This window comes from Canis lupus, chromosome 6, assembly GCF_003254725.2.
Source record: "Canis lupus dingo isolate Sandy chromosome 6, ASM325472v2, whole genome shotgun sequence".
Taxonomy (NCBI): domain Eukaryota; kingdom Metazoa; phylum Chordata; class Mammalia; order Carnivora; family Canidae; genus Canis; species Canis lupus.
The window spans coordinates 6,610,669-6,627,326 of NC_064248.1; the positions used below are offsets into that span (position 1 = coordinate 6,610,669).

General features: G+C 43.2%; 1 protein-coding gene across 4 annotated transcripts in view; it reads right to left on the bottom strand.

Moving 5' to 3' along the window:
• FKBP6 (FKBP prolyl isomerase family member 6 (inactive)) overlaps window positions 1-16,658 on the bottom strand; it is a 32,188-nt gene that overhangs the window by 9,156 nt on the left and 6,374 nt on the right. For all 4 annotated transcript variants that reach the window (XM_025425831.3, XM_025425832.3, XM_049111062.1 and 1 more), the window contains 3 exons: window positions 10,248-10,442; window positions 10,014-10,123; window positions 7,800-7,892 (listed from right to left, as the gene is read on the bottom strand). In XM_025425831.3, the coding sequence (XP_025281616.1) occupies window positions 7,802-7,892; window positions 10,014-10,123; window positions 10,248-10,442 (396 nt within the window). In that variant the 3' untranslated portion in view covers window positions 7,800-7,801. The remainder of the gene's footprint in view (window positions 1-7,799; window positions 7,893-10,013; window positions 10,124-10,247; window positions 10,443-16,658) is intronic.

The window sequence follows — 16,658 nt, forward strand, 5'->3', positions numbered from 1 at the left end:
AATAATGCTCAGACCCTAGGAGAACTGTTGAAAAGCCTTTACCCTGAGCACTTCTGCTCACTCAGTTACAGACCTTGGCTTACTCTCTCAGGTCAAACATAAGCATAATATAAATTCCAAAAACCATACAGAAGCAGTGACGCACATAACTATATACATACTCAAAACAGCTGGAAGAACATATTTGAACTTATATAACATTTAATTAACATCCTTCACATAGAAAGGGATTCTTACAAATCAATAATAAAAAAGACCCAAGAGAAAAACAGGCAAAGGAGATCAACAGGCAGTTCCGCATAAAGAATATCGATGGCCGATAAAAACACAAAAAGCTGCTCAACTTCACTAGAAATTTGGGATATACAGATTAAGATGACATAGCACTTGTATCCACTATTTCAGGGGGGAAAATCCACCTGAGGAAAAATTGAAGCTGCAAAGCCCCTTCCAGTATTTAAGGATCCTAAAGCATTTGTTGGCTTCCACCCACTCAGCCTTAAGGAGAAGAAGGAGTGGGTACCCTGCCCAGGTGTAAGGACTGCCCAATTTTTCAACTGCTACCTTCTTAAATGTGAATAAGTAACCAAGAAAATACCAACTATTTGTGGAAAGTCTGCAACATGGAAAAGTGAAAAGTCAAATAGGCAGAAAAATAAACATTTCAGAGAACAAGAGAAAATGTACAAGAATGGTCCTTATCTCTTAGAGATACATAGGGAAATGGGAAATCCTGTGGATGAAATGATAGCATTACTGGGATCCATTTAAAATTAACCGTTGGGAGGAAATGTGTGGGTCAGAGATGGAAACGCTGGCTTTATGGTATAATTGTTAAAACTAACTGCTGAATACATGGGAGAATCCTATTCACTCTACTTGTCTGAGACTTTTCATAATAAAGTGATGGGGGGGGGGAGTGGGATACTATGAAAAAAGGAAATTTGGAAAGATCTTCTGGTTTCAAATATTTGATTGCTGAAATGAATAAAGCCAACAAGGGAGAGTTGGAAAATGAGGTATGTTTTTCTGGAGGGTGAGAGAGGTGGAGAGAAAATGTTAAAGAGACATAAAGGACATAGAGAATCCCTGCAGAAGGTCCAACACCCAATGAACAGGAGTCCCAGATCAAGAGGAGAGGGCAAAAAAGGGAGGAAAATGTAATTAAAGAAATCTGGGATTGCTCAGCTCTCAAGAAACTGAACCTCTAGAATTAAAGTACCTATATAAAGACTAAGCATCTGGGGGCACCTGGACACGCTGTGAAATTTTAGAGAAGGTAAAAACAAAGAAATATACTTTTGCCAACATCTGGAGTTGATGGTGAGGAGCTCTGAAAGGGGAGAGGGGTACTGTTAGAACAGCTGTTCGGGACAGGGCACCGGTAGGGGCGGGGAGCTGTGAGGGCTAGGTGTGGAAGGAGGCACAATCTGAGAGCAGAGATCTTTTAAGTGGGATCAGGCAGGCAACCTAATTAGGGGGTAAATCCTAATAGGGGGATAGTTTCTTTCTTTCTTTTTTTAAAGCTTTTATTTATTTATTAATGAGAGACACACAGAGAGAGGCAGAGACACAGGCAGAGGGAAAAGCAGGCTCCCTGCAGGGAGCCTGATGTGAGATTCGATCCCAGGACCCCAGGATCACCACCTGAGCCACCCAGGTGCCCTGGAGGGGATAATTTCTAATGAGGAAGGGAGCTTTTGACTAGGGGTAGCTCTAAGTGGGGAGGGGGTTGTTTTCATTCTAAAATATATATGCAACTATATGTAATCAAGTGTGAGTTGGACATTTATAAGGAAGTAAAAATTTTATCTCTTATATATCCAATTATTGGATGTTACTTGAGAATATCAGAACAAGGAAGTAAACCAAGAAAAGAGATCCAATAAATAATGGATTCAACCCAGGAGAAAAAAGAAATCCCAGAAGGGCAGTTATGCAGCAAGCCTATGGGATACTCTGTACAGACTGTTACATAAACGGGAGATTTCTAAGGGGGAGGTTCCTGAGAAGAAAGGAGAGTCACAGACTAAATGGTAGAACACAATTTCTGAAGAGGTAATGATAAAGGTTAATAGTTCAAGAAACAAAAACAAATGCAGTTTGAAATGGTAGAAAAAACAAAAGCTCTTAAAAAAAAGAAAGCACAGCATTGGCTTTTCAATTAGTAATATTCTCAGCATACAAGTGGATTATAGGAAATACTGTCTTTAGCTTATGAAATCAGAAACACCACTGTATTATTTTCATTACAATATTCTAACAAAGGGTAATAACAGTGACAGAACTATAAAGGAGCAAAAAAATGATATTGTATCATGTCACAACAGAAGTCGACCAATACAAGTCCAAAACTGACAAAAATCAAGAAATTGCAATGTAAACAGAACATTTAGCTCTTTGGGATGCAAAATATTTAGTTATGCAGAAGAATCCCCAAGAGAAACAGAAGTTAAAATCAGTTTCCTCTGGTAAATGCTTTTTTGTTTGTTTTTTAACTTGGTGGTTTGGGACAAAGGTCCGACTCTGCCTCTTTCACTTACTAGCTACACTACCTTGGCAAGTTAGCCTCATTTATGAATGGAGAGGACACCTATGTTATAGAGATGCTGAATTAATCCACATAAAACATGTAAGACGATGCCTGGCATGTAAAATACGTTTAATATTTTGATCAAAATTAAACTAAGAAAAAAATGAATGGAAGCAACATTACCAAAAACAATCTGGAAGAAAAAGAAGACACATCAGAAGCCAACAACATTAAGATTATGCCTAGATAAGATGGCCATGAAGGGGAGTCCCCTCAGTCTATCCAACCTACCAGTTAACCTTGTAAACTAGGTTCTACCTCCTTTAGGAAGCCTTCCCCATCACTCCTGGTATGCACCAGGATCATCTTGGAACTCCCAGTTATGCGCTCCCCCAAGCTTCTCTTCTCTAGAACAGTTTTAGTCCCTTCTACCATTGCCCACAGGTCACCCTGTAGAGCATTTGGCATATGGTCCTCCTCCTCCGGCTAAATTCCCACCTAGCACTAGAATTCTCTTGACAGAAAGCACCCTCCCAGCAATTCCAGATGGGAGGCCTCATGCTCCTGCCTCCTTTCCATCCCTGCTTCTGCGTTTACCTCCAGGCTGTCTTTGCCTCTCCAATTCCTGCCACCTGCCAGACTTTGCCCTTCAAATGCTCCCTCCCCCTGCCCTCCTTTAGAGCCTGCTTAGCATGAGCTGGCTGGATCACATCTTGCCCCTCCTCTGATACCTACAGAGCACAGCCAACACTCCAAAGAAGACTGAAATGCTGGGGCAATACCTGATCCACGGCTCACCTCAGCTCTGGATTCCTTGTCTTTTCCCCACCCCTCACATCTGGGTCCAATGCTGCTGCTTCCCTCGCCTGTCTGCCTGCCAGAGCTTCTCTCTGATCAGGAGGCTCCCCCACATACCACTCCTCTTGTGTGCTCTAGGAGTCCACAGACCACCCCGGCCTCTCCAGGAGAGCATGCTCTGCAGACCAGAGCAGCAGGAGCGGGACTGGACTTCTCACATGCCACCAGCACCCACCATAGTGCTTGAGAACAGTCCATGTTCAAGAGGTCCTTGGAGCAGGAGTGAGGAATGAAAAAGGGCCGCCGGTGGCCTCTTCTTTGGCAGCTATGCCTCTCATTTGGTCCAATTTGAACCAACACCATTGCTCTGCAGCCAGGCCTCTCCCACTTCATTTCCCTCTGTGCTTTTTCTAAAGCTAAGCACAAGACTTCATAGGTCATTCCCACTAAAGTACTTTAAGGATGGCAACTACCAAAGGTAGAATGTAGCAGTTGGAAGGACCAGGAAGGTCACCTCATCACAGTCACCCACCTCAAAAAGGGCCTCTGGCGGCTCTGACTAGATAGACCCTAATGGAAACACCCCAGCTCCTAAGACTACTCATATTTCCTCAGAAGAGTGGAAAAGCCTGGCCCAGGAGCAGATGCTCACTACAAAGCATTCTTTAAAAAAAAAAAAAAAAAAAAAAAAATCAGTCAAAAGTAGTACCTTTTCTTTTTTTAGATTTTTTAAATTTATGAGAGAGAGAGAGAGAGAGAAAGAGAGAGAGACAGAGACACAGACAGGCAGAGGGAGAAGCAGGCTCCTTGCTGGGAGCCTGATGTGGGACTTGATCCCAGGTCTCCAGGATCAGGCCCTGGGCTGAAGGTGGCGCTAAACCGCTGAGCCACCTGGGGTGCCCAGTAGTACCTTTTCTGTGTGTGCTCTCCATATTGGAGGAACTTAATGACATGTAAGGTAAGACAATCAGTACATCTTTCATGTGAAGCCAAATTTTCTTTTCCTGTTAGAGGTCTGCTATACTGGTCCTGCCCTTTGGAAATGACAGGATAAAGTCACTTATTTTATGTCAACCATTTAAATAGCTGAAAATAGCTATAGTGCTCACTTTACATCTCTTTTCCAGACACAATAAAGTATGCAAGGGTTGCAGATGCTAGCATATTAGGACAGGAAGGGCACACTCAAACTCTAACTGAAGACCCAGAGACAGAATGAAGAAAAATGTTAGAACACCACTCCAAGTGGTGTTAGACACATACTAACAGTCTCCAGCCACGTTGGCAGTGGTTATAAAAGCTCTCTGGTGCCCTTGATGAAACCACTAGGACTGTGGATAGAGCTATGGGAGGTCTTAACCAAGTAGGTAGTTAGGAAACATTTAATAAAGTTTGAAGATAGCAAATACAAACACCGAATTACTGCCTTCACTGCACTGTGAACCACAGGGAAGACAGCTTCAAAACAGTTTATCAAACACTAGCTTGGGGTTTGCTGTGAACCTTTTAGGTCTTCCAATGTGCATGAGTCAAAAGATTGACTTCCAGCCTGACTTAGCTCATCCCAAGAATACGCCCATCCAGGAGTATGTGTGTTTGATATGCCCTCTGAAAATCCAAACTAAGGAAAAAGATGGTGCTGTGGAAGTCATAATGTGTTTGCTCCCTTGCACTGCTGAGTTGCTGGCAGAGCAGAAACCGCAAGAGATTCCTCATTTGATCTACTGGCTCTACTAGAGTGAGATGAAAGGTCCCACTCAGGAGAACAGTGAGTGTTGCAATAGCTAAATACCCTTGCTGGGCACCTTCCCTTCTGTCTGCCCATTCTCTTTATCCCCTTGATCTCTGGGACAAACAGCTTCTTACTTCACAGTCATTGCCCCCTCCCCTGCCCCCACTCTGTGGCGCTGGGAAGGGGTGCCCCTCATGGGCCTCTACATACTCCAAACAGACCAGAGTCCTGCTTTGGGATTTTTCAAACTGGAGCCCTGGCTCATGCAGGAAGAAGAGCTAGGTGTGGGGTAAGGAAGAGCTGGCTCTCAAATAGAAAGGCTGTGGAAGGGACTCCTGGGCATTCTTTATGGTGGGAGAACATGTGGCAGAGGGGAGACAAGGTCCTTGAGGCCTTCAGAACATTAGGTCTCCACCTGCCCAAGTACTGGCTGTTTGACCAGTCCAATTCTGTGAGCTCCCCAAATCCCTCCAGTGAATCTTTTCTAGCTGCTACTAGCTGAGGACAGGTTTCAGTCACTGGCAAGAATAGGCAACCTCACAGCCAATATGAGAGCCAGCCTGGAGGCTATGGTTTCAAAGAGGCTGGTCTAGCACTTCAGCTGTTTTACACTTGATCCAACCAACATTTACTGAGTGCCTGCCAATCATGTGCCGGGCATAGTTCCAGAGGCTATAAAATACAAAGACCAAAAAAGATATGGTCTCTGATCTCAAAAAATGTAGGAGAGCATGACAGAACACTAAAGACCCAGAGGCCAAAATATGTTATAATCTCAACAGTGGTGGGAAAGGGACAAGAATGGCCATTTTAGACCTAAACACCTGGGACTTAGGAATATCTGGGAAACTACCTAAAAACTCATCAGGTCCAGGGGCACCTGGGTGGCTCAGTCTGCTAAGTGTCTGCCTTGGGCTCAGGTCATGATTCCAGGTCTTGGAATCGAGTCCCACGTCAGGCTCCCCGCTCAGTGGGAAGTCTGCTTCTCCTTCTCCCTCTGCCCCTCCCCCTCAACTCACACATGTTCTTTCTCTCTCTCTCAATTAAACAAAATCTTTAAAAAACTCCCAAATAAAATCTTAAAAAAAACCCCAAACTCATCAGATCTAAAATGCCTCAGAGACAGAGAAAGCTGGGGGTGAGGGGGGTGGGGTAGAGACAACAAGAAGTAGCTGCCCTGATGGATTTTCCAAGGCCTGTTTCCAGGATGGACCCTGGAAGAACTGGGTCTTCGCTAAATGGCAGGACATGCCAGATGACTGTCAAAAATGTCTGGCAAAAAGCCGGCAAAGCTCCCTTCCTGTTGGACATGAACAACAGCCAAAGAGGAGAAGCCCTTTGGCTCATGTCTCAGTTCAGAAGACCTACAAATACTCCAATGTCCCCAAAAGACCTGAAGGCTGAGGTCACAGGGTCGGAATCCATGATAAAGGCAACACTGACTTCAGATACCGTCCGGTTGTTTTTGACAGGGCAGAGAACAGCAGTTTTTAGATCACTTGTGAAAATGGGATGAATAGGTCTTTTCACTGCCTTTCTCTCTTTTGTAGAGAGAGGTAGGTAGCAACAAAGGGGAGATTTATTACCATGAGCCCATTCGGCAGCTGTTTTCTTGTTGCTCCTTGTTTAACTTCTCTCAAGAGAGCAGAGTTAGCTACCCAGCTAAGCAGGTGTTTAAGGCAGGTGATTTTGTTTCCATTAATTTTCTTAAGTAATAGTAAACCAGACTAAAGACTCCGCTCATGAACTCCCACGGAAACCTTAACCCTGTGCCTGCTAGACCACAGGGTGTCTGCTGCAGTAGGAAGGTTAGGTTCTGATCCTGGGTAGTTCTAACTCCTTCTAGCCCCTCATACTAACAGTAAGCAGAACTTAAGAGTCCCTGACCATCCCTGCCTCTCGACATCTGGATTTTGTCTTCCTTAATGTGTTAGATGTAAAGTGCTACTGAAGCTTTTGGGAAAAACCAGATTAAGAAAAGCAATTCCGGGGATCCCTGGGTAGCTCAGTGGTTTAGCGCCTGCCTTCCGCCTAGGGCGTGATCCTGGAGTCCCAGGATCGAGTCCCACGTCAGGCTCCTTGCATGGAGCCTGCCTCTACCTCTGCCTGTGTCTCTGCCTCCCCCACCTTCTCTGTCTCTCATGAATAAATAAATGAAATCTTAAGAAAAAAGAAAAGAAAGGCAATTCCTGGGTGCCTGGCTGGCTCAGTCAGTTAAATGTGTGCCCTCGGCTCAGATCATGATTCCAGGGTCCTGGGATTAATAAGCCCTGAGCAGGAAGCCTGCTTCTCCCTCTGCCTGCCGCTCCCCATACTTGTGTTTTCTATGTCAAGTAGATAGATAAAAATCTTTAAAGAGAAAAGAAAAGGCATTCCTCTTCATTTCAAAGTCCAGATAAACTATCATATTAATGACTATACTCACAGTTCCATGTTCCAAGCTCCTATGAGGGCAAGGTTAACAAAACATAGAAAAAGTTTTTTAATTTTTAAGCTTAATACCTCCTAAACCTATAAATTTAACCTCCAGCTCCAGCTGGACTTTCCAATCTCCACGAGAAGGCCCATGGTATGTGTACTCCACACAGTCACTGTGCCATTATCTCCCACATGAACTTTCTATTCCTTCTATCTATGCTCAATTGTAGACAGCCAGTATTCACTGGTGGACTGAGAACCACCCTTCCATATATTGGACAAAATTCTGAAGCCTTTTTGCTTCAGCCTTTTGATTACCTTCAATTTTCTCCTACTGTAGAGCCGTTATCATTAGGAGTGAACATTCGGTGACACATTTCTTTTTCTTTATCTGTGTAGTCCCTGTAGTAACTGCAGAGAGAAACACACATTAGATAAGTCTATCTTTGTAGGAGGTGACATCTGGTGGCTGGAATACCACATTCAGGTCCAGAAATACAGAAAATCCAGTAGGTCTTGAACTGAATCCAGAGGGGATGGAAACCACGCTGGGGAGGTAGGAGAGCCACGTGAGGCTCCCAGAGGCCACTCAAGAAGCCCTTTGACAAAAAGCCCATAATGTGAAGAGTGCAGCTTTAAAAGTCTGGGAGCCACTGTGAGAGCTGCCAGGCTGAATCTTGTCAAGTGGCCTCATCATACTCCATGGCCTCTACTCTGAGATTTCTGTGCTAAAAAATGGTGAGATTCCAAAATTTCTATGTCTAATTTATGAGTACCCTGGGTAGGATACTTTTATTATTATTATTCTTGGTACCCTAGGTGGGACTGGAAAGGTACTTTTTAAATTTTTATTTTTTAAGATTATATTTATTTATTCATGAGAGACAGGGAGGGAGGGAGGAGGAAAGAGGGAGGGAGAGAGAGAGAGAGATGCAGAGACACAGGCAGAGTGAGAAGCAGGCTCCATGCAGGAAGCTCGATGTGGGACTCGATCCTCGGTCTCCAGGATCAGGCCCTGGGCTGAAGGCAGCACTAAACCGCTGAGCCACCTGGGCTGCCTGGAAAGGTACTTAAAAAAAAAAAGAGAGAGAGAGAGAGAGAGAGATTTTATTTACTTATTTGAGAGAGAGCAAGAGACAGCACACACATGTGTGCGCACAAGCAAGAGGAGAGGGAGAGGGAGCAGCAGAGAGATCCCTGCTGAGCAGGGAACCAGACATGGGGGCTAGATCCCAGGACCCTGTAATCAGATGCTTCACTGACTGAGCCACCCAGGTGTCCGACAAGATACTTTTAAAAATCAGAAAAACAGGGGCATCTGGCTGGCTCAGTTGATAGAACACGCAACTCTGATCTTGGGGTTGTTAAGTCTGAGCTCCATACTGGGTGTAAAAATTACTTAAAAATAAGATATTTTTAAAAATTTAAAAAATCGTTTCAGTTAAAAAAGAAAAACACAGAAGAAATTGCTGGACAGTTCTAAAAGGCCTAAAATGTGACAAATGGATCCGAATATAAGAGTTGCACATACCTCGGACTTTTTTTTTTTAACATCAAAAGCTTTAACTAGCAATCTAGTGTAAATGCTTAATGTCAACGAGAGCAATACAGAAGGACCAAAAAAAAAATCTAAAAAGTGGATTTTGAGGTATTGGAATTACACACTATTTATGTGTTTTTTAAAATATTTTATTTATTCATGAGAGACACACAGAGAGAGAGAGAGAGAGGCTGAGACGCAGGCAGAGGGAGAAGCAGGCTCCATGCAAGGACCCCGATGTGGGACTTGATCTCGGGTCCCCGGGATCACACCCTGGGCTGCAGGCGGTGCTAAACCGCTTCGCCACTGGAGCTGCCCCTATATGTTAATAATATATTCATTGTAGAAAACTTTGAAAATAATGTCCATAATCACAAAATGTTGTATTACTGAAACACTGGTATGTATGTTACGTGGGTAACAAGAATGTTACCCTATTGGCATGGGTCAGACTGGAAAGACCCCTCTCTTCAGTCTGTTAAGAACAGTGTTTTGTTTTTTTAGATTTATTTATTTATTCATGAGAGACAGAGAGAGAGAAGCAGAGACCTAGGCAGAGGGAGAAGCAGGCTCCTCGCAGGGATCCTGATGTGGGACTCGATCCTGGATCCTGTGATAACAACCTCAGCCAAAGGCAGGCATCCAACCACTGAGCCACCCAGGCATCCCAAGAACAGTGGTTTTCAACTGGTGACAAGTAGGGAGGAGTAGCTTAAGAACAAGACCCTTTTTACAAATTACATGGGCCCACCTATTTTAGGATGCTTACTTTGGGGATAGGCAGTGGGGAACAGGGAGATGGGAAATGATCCCGACTTAGTCTGGAGGTCTGCCCCACCTTCTCACTGGGAGCTGTTGGTTTAGCGCTTCATAAAGCCAGCTCTAGGGGGCGCTGCCTCCCAACACATGCTAGGCAACATTTCCAAACCATCCTTTTCCCAGATGGTCACTGGCCTCTTTTTTTGGTTTGCACTTCTGCAAACAGGTCTCACCTAGCCAGTTTCTTCAGTTCATTATTGATATCATGATTGAAGGGTTGTTCCTTCTGGGCTCGCACTAGAAAATCTCGGGCCTTCTCATACTCAGTCATGAAAAGACAGGCCTGCAAAGGACAGAGTTTTAAAAACATACTTGGTTAGGAAAGAGCATTTTTCTAGTGCCCAAGTTGAACATCACTGCTTTCTTTTCTTGGGTGCTTGTTCTCAAGTCCCTGGCCTCCAACACACCTGTCCACACCGGAAGAGGGCCTTAGCATTCTTCTGGTCAATGAGCAGAGCCTGTTCTCCATAGCGCAGAGCCGTGGTGGGTCTCTCCAGCCTCAGGTATGTAAAGGATAGGTTAAGGAGAACAAGAAGCTTAGCTGCTTCCACCAGGTGCTGCTCTTCAGGAGGAGCTGATCGTCGGTGAAGAAGCAACAAGGCCTGTGAAGAAGGAAGACAAATACTCAAGATGAAGTACATAATATTATTGAAAGCCCTAAGAATCCAGAAAAAAAATACTAGAGGTAAAAAACAAAAAACAAAAAACAAAAAACAAAACCAAAACCAAAACTGAGCTCAACAAGTTGCAGGACACAATTTCAATATATGAGAGTTAGTTGCATGTCTCTAATCTAGCAGTAAACAATCCAAAAATGAAGACTACAATTCCATTTACAATAGCATGAAAGGAAGCCACAATAAATTTAAATTGCAAGAATTGTATGTTAAAAACTACAAAATACTGAAGAAATTAAAGATGATCTAAATAAATGGAAATACATCCCCCCCCAAAAAAAAGAAATACATCCCATGTTCATAGATCAAAAGACTTAATATAGTTAAGAAGGCAATAGTCTCCAACTGATCTACAGATTCAAAGCAACCACTACCAAAATTTCAATAGCCTTTTTTGCAGAAATGGTCAAGCTGACCTGAAAACTTGCATGCAAAATCAAGGGATGCCAAATAGCCAAAATATTTAAGAAGAGAAAATGGAAGACTCACACTTTCAAATTTTAAAGCTTATTTACAAACCTATAGTAGCAAAGCCAGTGTGGTAACAGCATAAGGAAACACATAGGTCAATAGAACAGAACTGACAATGCAGATTGAAAATCCAAAACAAACCCATACTTCTGTAGTCAATGGATTTTCAAGAAGGGGACCAGCCCCATTCAACAGGAAAGAGTAGTATTTTCAATGAAAGGTGCTGGGACAACTGGATGTCAACCTGTGAAAGAGTGAGGTTGGATTCCCACTTCAAGCTACATAAAAAGTTAACAAAATGGATCATAGACCTAAATGTAGGAGCTAAACTGTATCACTCTTAAAACATTAGGTTTAAATCTTCATGACTTTGGATTTGATAATGGCTTCTTAGAAATTACATGAAAAGCACAAATCTCCAAAAGGAGATTAAACGGACTTCAAAAGTAAAAACTATTGTGTTTTGAAGGATGCTATCTGAACACAAATAAAAAAATAAATTTATTATTAAAAAAATGAAGGATGTTATCAAGAAAATGAAAAAAAATGAAGAAAAGTCACTATAACCATCATTTACTGGTTTAAGCTGATAACATAATGGTTTACTACTGTCATTGTCCAAACCTACAGATAATTCTGTATTTTTTAATAAAAAGATATTCTACATTCTTGAAAAGAAAAAAAACATGAAAACACAACTCACAGAATGGGAGAAGATATTTGTAAATCATATTTTAAAAAAACCTAGTATACAGACAATATAAACGAACTTTTATAAGAATAAAAATACAGAAAACCCAATTAAAAATGGGCAAAGGATATGAATTGACATTTTTCCGAAGACACGCAAATAGCTAATCAACACATTAGTTATCAGGAAATGTAAATCAAACTTATGAGATATCGCTTCACACCCACGAGATATGGCTAGAATTTGAAAGATGGAAAATAAGTGTTGGTGAGGTTGTGGAGTAATTGGAACCATCCTACCATTGGTGGCAATGTGAAATGCTGCAGCAACTATGGAAAACGGTTTGGCAGTATTTCAAAAAATTAAACATGACAGTTACTACAGGACCTAGCACTTGTGCTCCTATGTACAAACCCAAGGAAAATGAAAACCTAGGTCTACACAAGAACTTGTACACCAATGTGAAAAGCAACATTAATCATAATAGCCAAAAAGAGGAAAAAATCCAAATGTCCAGTAACTGATGAATGAACAAAACATGGAAGGATCCACATGACATACTGCTCAATCTTAAAATGAAAAATTTGGTATATGCTACATGGATGAAACTTGAAAATGTTATGCTAAGTGAAAGAAGCCAATGACAAAAACAAATACTGTAGGACTCCATTTATATGAATACCCATGGTACACAGACAAATTCCTAGAGGCATGAAGTAGAATAAAGATTACCGGGGCTGAGCAGCCCAGGTGGCTCAGTGGTTTAGCACCGCCTTCAGCCCAGGGTGTGATCCTGGAGACCTGGGATCGAGTCCCACATCAGGCTCCCTGCATGGAGCCTGCTTCTCCCTCTGCCTGTGTCTCTGCGCCCCACTCCCACCATCTCATGAATTTTAAAAAATCTTAAAAAAAAAAAAAAAAGATTACTGGGGCTGGAGGAAGGGGGAGAATGGGGAGTTTTGTTTAATGGCTAAACAATGTGTGGGATGAGGATAAAGTTCTAAAAAGGGTAGTGGTGATGCCTGTACAACACTGAATGCACTTAATGCCACTGGCCTGTATATCTGAAAATAATTAAAATGATAAATTTTAGGTGATGTTTTTACCAAAATTAAAAGATAAAAAATTTTAAGACAGAATGGAGTATTAATACACATTACAACATGAATGAACCTTGAGAATATTTTGCTAACTGAAAGAAGCCAGGCATGAAGCACGATACATTTGATGATTCTATTTTACATAAAATGTCCAGGAATAGGCAAATCCATAGACACAAAGTAACATAGGGGCTACCAGGGCATGCTGGGGGAATGGAGTGTAACTGCCAACACGTATAGGGTTTCTTTTTGAGGTGATGAAATGATCTGGAATTAGTGTCGATAGATGCACAACATTATGAATACACAAAAACCCACTCACTTGTACATTTTAAAAATGAATTTTATGGTATGTGAATTCTCTCAACAATAGCAAAGGAAAAAGACATGATGAAGACAAAGTGTGAGCAGCGGCAACGTGACTCACAGGGAGGATTCCTTTTGAAAGAACTGGAAAACACAGCAGGCAAGATGGTGCCATAGGTAGAAAGCCACCAGCCTCCCTTCACTTTCTCTTTCATCTCTAAGCCCTGGGGATTTGTCACATAGTTTCTGTCCATTGCCTTCACACCTTCTGAACTGCTTCAGGTCTCATATCCCCAACTTGAATCTATCCCCTAAGCTCTGGTCCCATTCTTAAACAGAATCATGGGACATTCTGCCACCTGGAAACTGTCTTCTACAGCCACCTTTATCTGGCTACTCTAATCAGTAAGCAAAACTGAAGCTGACTAGCCTCTTTCCCAGTTATTCTTGTTTAAAAAATTCTCAGATGACAAATCTTCAAGTAATGCTATTCTTTGGTTTTCGTTGTCACTTATAAAAAACTTCATCAGGGGCTCCTGGGTGGCTCAGGTGGTTAAGTGTCTGCCTTCAGGTTAGATCAAGCCCCAAGTCAGGCTCCCTACTCAGTGGGGAGCCTGCTTCTCCTTCTCCCTCTGCTCTCCCAACGCCCCGCTCATGTTCGCACTCTATCTCAAATAAAAATCTAAAAAAACAAAACAAAACAAAACAAAAAAAAACCTTCATCGAGTCTAGTCATTCAGTTCTGAAAATAATTCCACCTGGATGGCTCAGCTGGTTGAGTGTGTAGCTCTCGATTATGTCTTAGATCACGATGTCAGGGTTGTCAGATGATGCCCTGAACTGGACTCTGTGCCGAGCATGGAGCCTGCTTAAGATTTTCACTCTTCCTCTACCCTCCACCCTCCTCCCATCCCCCCAAAATCACCACCAACTCCAGAACTTTTTGTTTTATCTTTATGAGTCCTACATTCTGAAACATTGCTGGATCTCCGTGACAGGTTTAGCTACAACATGCCTAGTGCAGTGCCTAACAAGGAATAAATGTGCATTAACGAAAGTCTGTCCCTTTAACATGTCCTGTATATGGTGGTGTACTGGTAAAGGTTTAACCACCAGCTCCTGGGGGAAAGGGAGCCTATTCCTGTGGTGTATTTTAACCCTGGCTGATTTCAAGCTACCAAAATAACATTAACCGGCTTGCAAAACTTCCTGAGAATTTTCCACTTGGCTCTCAGGAGCTCCTGCACACCACTACCTGCATGCTACTAACTGTTGGCTCTTCCCCAAATAACAATTTTATCACCTCACTCTCCTTTCCACCACTGGTTCCCTTCCATCCTCTTCATAAAGTCCAGATACATCCAAACACATTTTAAAGTCATCTTGAGTCTAATTACCTCACCTTTATCTTCCTGGTATCCTCCAAATATAACCTGTGTTTTAGACTAAGTATCCGCCAACTGCCCCCTGAACAGGCTCTGTTCTCTACCTTTGCTTATTCTTTTCTCCTGCCCAGAATTATGTTCTGCCTCTTTCTCTGCCATTTCATCCCTCTAGACTCAGCTGAAGGCCACTTCCTCTAAGAAGCCACTGCCAGATATTCTAGCCCACAAAAATCTTCCTCCTCTGAAAATCTACAGTACTAGATACTACAGGTATTTCTTAGTTGCTGGAATACATTTTATCTTTCTAACTACATTAAAATTTTTCGAGAGCAAGGACCTTGCCTTCTGCCTTGTGCAGAAGTCTTTCTGCACGTCCACACAAGGCTGAGCAAAAGGCTGGAAACAGTGGCACGCAAATCAATGCCAATCTGCTGCTTTAAAGAATGAGGACATTTCTAACATGAACGTAGCAAAACTTCTGGCTGAGCAAGATAGACTTCACACACGTCCTTTAGGCTCTCCTGCCCTTAGGATTAGAAAAGCAGACTCCAAAAAGAGCGAAGAATAAGAGGCTTGGTAGCAAACCCAGTATGTCAGAATGGATGGCAGAGTCGGGTCTGACGTGGCAGAAAAAGTGCTAATATATGAGGGGCTGGCCGGCAGCTCAGGGTCCTGGGAACTGACAGAACTAGCAATCAGGCTGGCACACAAGTGGCGTTGAATATGGGAGGAGGAACTCCAGTTCCCTCTCACTCCCTGGCCCTATGCATCGAGGTGGCCACGCCTCCCCACCACCTCTGGAATCAGTCTATTTTCTGGAGAAATGGAATCAAAGGAGCTCTGGATTCTGGGACAGCAGGTGATAGGAAGGAGGTAAACCGGCAATGGGCATTAAAGGACAGTTCCAACAACAGCTAGAGAAACCCTCTGTCCTGTCACCTTGCTCAGCTCCCAGGACGCTGGTAGATAGGCATTTATACAGGCAGACGATGGAGTGGGGTGGCTCCTGAGAAAACCACAGGACAGAGAGATGTGAGAGCCCAAAAGATCACACTGCAGTGTGGCCTACCAAGCGCTTGGGAGTTTCTCATCAGCTTCTGATGTCTCTCCCAAGTCCTAATGGGCAGCCAAAGATCCCAAGACATTGGGGGAAAGCCTCTGTGGGAAAGACAGCCTCCCATCTCAGACTGGCTGTCCTCCCATCTTCTACAGTAACAGGATTTTTTTTTGCTGGGCACGTATACAATCAGAACATAAGTATTTGCTAGCCTTCCTTGCAAATGGTTATAGCCAGAAGAACAGGTAATGGAAAACATACCACAGTACAAGGTTCACAGGTGCATACCCTTAGCCCTCTTCCCTCCAGCTGCTTGTAATTTAGAGTCTACCATCCTAAATCACAAGGCCCAGAACTCTCCTCTACAAATGGGAATACAGGGAAGTGGGAGAGTGCTAGGTATCTGAAAACATTGTGGATTCACAGCTACCAACCAGCTCTTGTCACCTCAAGCCTTTCACATGAGTAAGAAACAGTAACAGTGCCCTAGTGATAGCTAATGAGTCTAAGACCTACTACCAAAGAAAAAAATAAGACCTACCACCAAACCTGATGTAAGTGGACACAGTTTCCTACAGACAAGAAAAAAAAACCCAAGAATGGAGATATTTTTTAAACCTGAAAAGCAGAGAGAAACTTAATTATAACCAACAGTCTGAAAACGTCAGAGAAGGTGACATATGCGTGAAACAAGAACAAAAAGTTCTTGCTGGGGAAAGTTAAAGAAATGAACCACAAATTAGGAAACATGGCAAATAGGGATGCAAATAGGGTGCAGTCAGTTCAACACCCCACTCTTGGGGATGCCTGGGTGGCTCAGTGGTTGAGCATCTGCCTTTGGTTCAGGTTGTAGTCCTGGGATCCTGGGATGGAGTCCTGCATCCGGCTCCCTGTGGGGAGCCTGCTTCTGCCTTTCTTTGTGTCTCTCGTGAATAAATAAAATCTTTAAAACAACAACAACAGGGATCCCTGGGTGGCGCAGCGGTTTGGCGCCTGCCTTTGGCCCAGGGCGCGATCCTGGAGACCCGGGATCGAATCCCACGTCAGGCTCCCGGTGCATGGAGCCTGCTTCTCCCTCTGCCTGTGTCTCTGCCTCTCTCTCTCTCTCTCTCTCTCTGTGACTATCCTAAA